Here is a 1,229-nt window from a genome sequence, read left to right as displayed (position 1 = left end):
ACCTACAATTGAAGGCAACGTATTATGAGAAGATGGTAACAACGGAGGCTTTATGTGTGGATCGCTTGACACAAAATCATCCTGGCCACACAATCAACAACGAAAAACTTAAATATTTCAACAACCTGAAATTGGCTGATCCCCAATACAACTTAACGGGACGGATAGACATTATCTTGGGTGCAGATATATTTAGCGAATATTTACTACAAGACAAGATTGTACACCCAAGTGGATCTCCAAGCGCAATACAAACAATTTTCGGCTGGGTTATTATTGGTAACGTTGCTGATCAGCGAAATCTTGAAATAGTAGCAGCGCATATGACAGTCGACTTGGGTGAGCAACTGCAGCAGTTTTGGAAAATCGAGGAATGTAACGAAACAATGAATCACCTGACACCTGAGGAAGAGCAAGCAGAAATACACTTCCAACAACACGTTCAGAGGGATTCCAGTGGACGATACATCGTCAGACTCCCATTTAAGAGTACAGTGGTTAACTTGGGGGACTCGAGGCAGGCGGCGTTAAAACGATTTCATGGTTTGGAAGCCAAATTCTATAAAAATGTGTTGCTTAAAGGAGAGTATACCAAGTTTATTCAAGAATTTTTCGAGTTGGGGCACATTGAAGTAGCAAGGAGCTGCTCATCTAGCAAGACATATTTCATGCCACACCAGGCAGTGTTTAAGCCTAGCAGCACTACAACAAGGGTACGCGTAGTGTTCGATGCGTCCTGTAAAACAGACAATGGAACGTCACTCAATGAACAACTACTAGTAGGTCCTACAATACAGAAGGATCTGTTCACAATCCTAATACAATTTCGCAGGTATAAAATCGGGTTCATTGGGGACATAGAAAAGATGTATCGCCAGGTGCTCATATATCCAGATGACCGCTCGTATCAACGCATCTTATGGAGAGATGATGAAAGTAAGCAAATCCAGGAATACAATTTAAGGACAGTGACGTATGGAACAGCCTGCGCGGCTTTCCTGGCTACCAGAACACTGCGTTAAGTAGCGATTGACAATGCTGAACTGAATCCCGATGTTTCAAACGCTATCGAAACCTGTTTTTACGTAGATGATTTCATATCATGCGCAAGTAGTGTAAAAAACGACTTGTGTAAAATTCTTGACAGTGCTGGATTTCACTTGCGGAAATGGTCGTCGAATTCACCACAGTTCATTGATAGCATTCCCACACAAGACAGAGAGTCCTCT

The 1,229-nt window shown here is 42.3% G+C and overlaps 1 protein-coding gene across 1 annotated transcript; it reads left to right on the top strand.

Moving 5' to 3' along the window:
• Positions 1-32: 32 nt before the first annotated feature.
• On the top strand, positions 33-1,022 carry LOC118739731. Its single transcript, XM_036471242.1, has one exon. The coding sequence runs from the start codon at positions 33-35 to the stop codon at positions 1,020-1,022; it is 990 nt and encodes a 329-aa protein (XP_036327135.1).
• The last annotated feature ends 207 nt before the right edge of the window (positions 1,023-1,229 follow it).

The sequence above is a fragment of the Rhagoletis pomonella genome, unplaced genomic scaffold (assembly GCF_013731165.1).
Source record: "Rhagoletis pomonella isolate Grant_MI unplaced genomic scaffold, Rhpom_1.0 Rhpom_scaffold_00005, whole genome shotgun sequence".
In the NCBI taxonomy this organism is placed as follows: Eukaryota; Metazoa; Arthropoda; class Insecta; order Diptera; family Tephritidae; genus Rhagoletis; species Rhagoletis pomonella.
The sequence above is the reverse complement of the archived record's forward strand: the minus strand, read 5'-3'. Positions and strand labels throughout refer to the sequence as shown.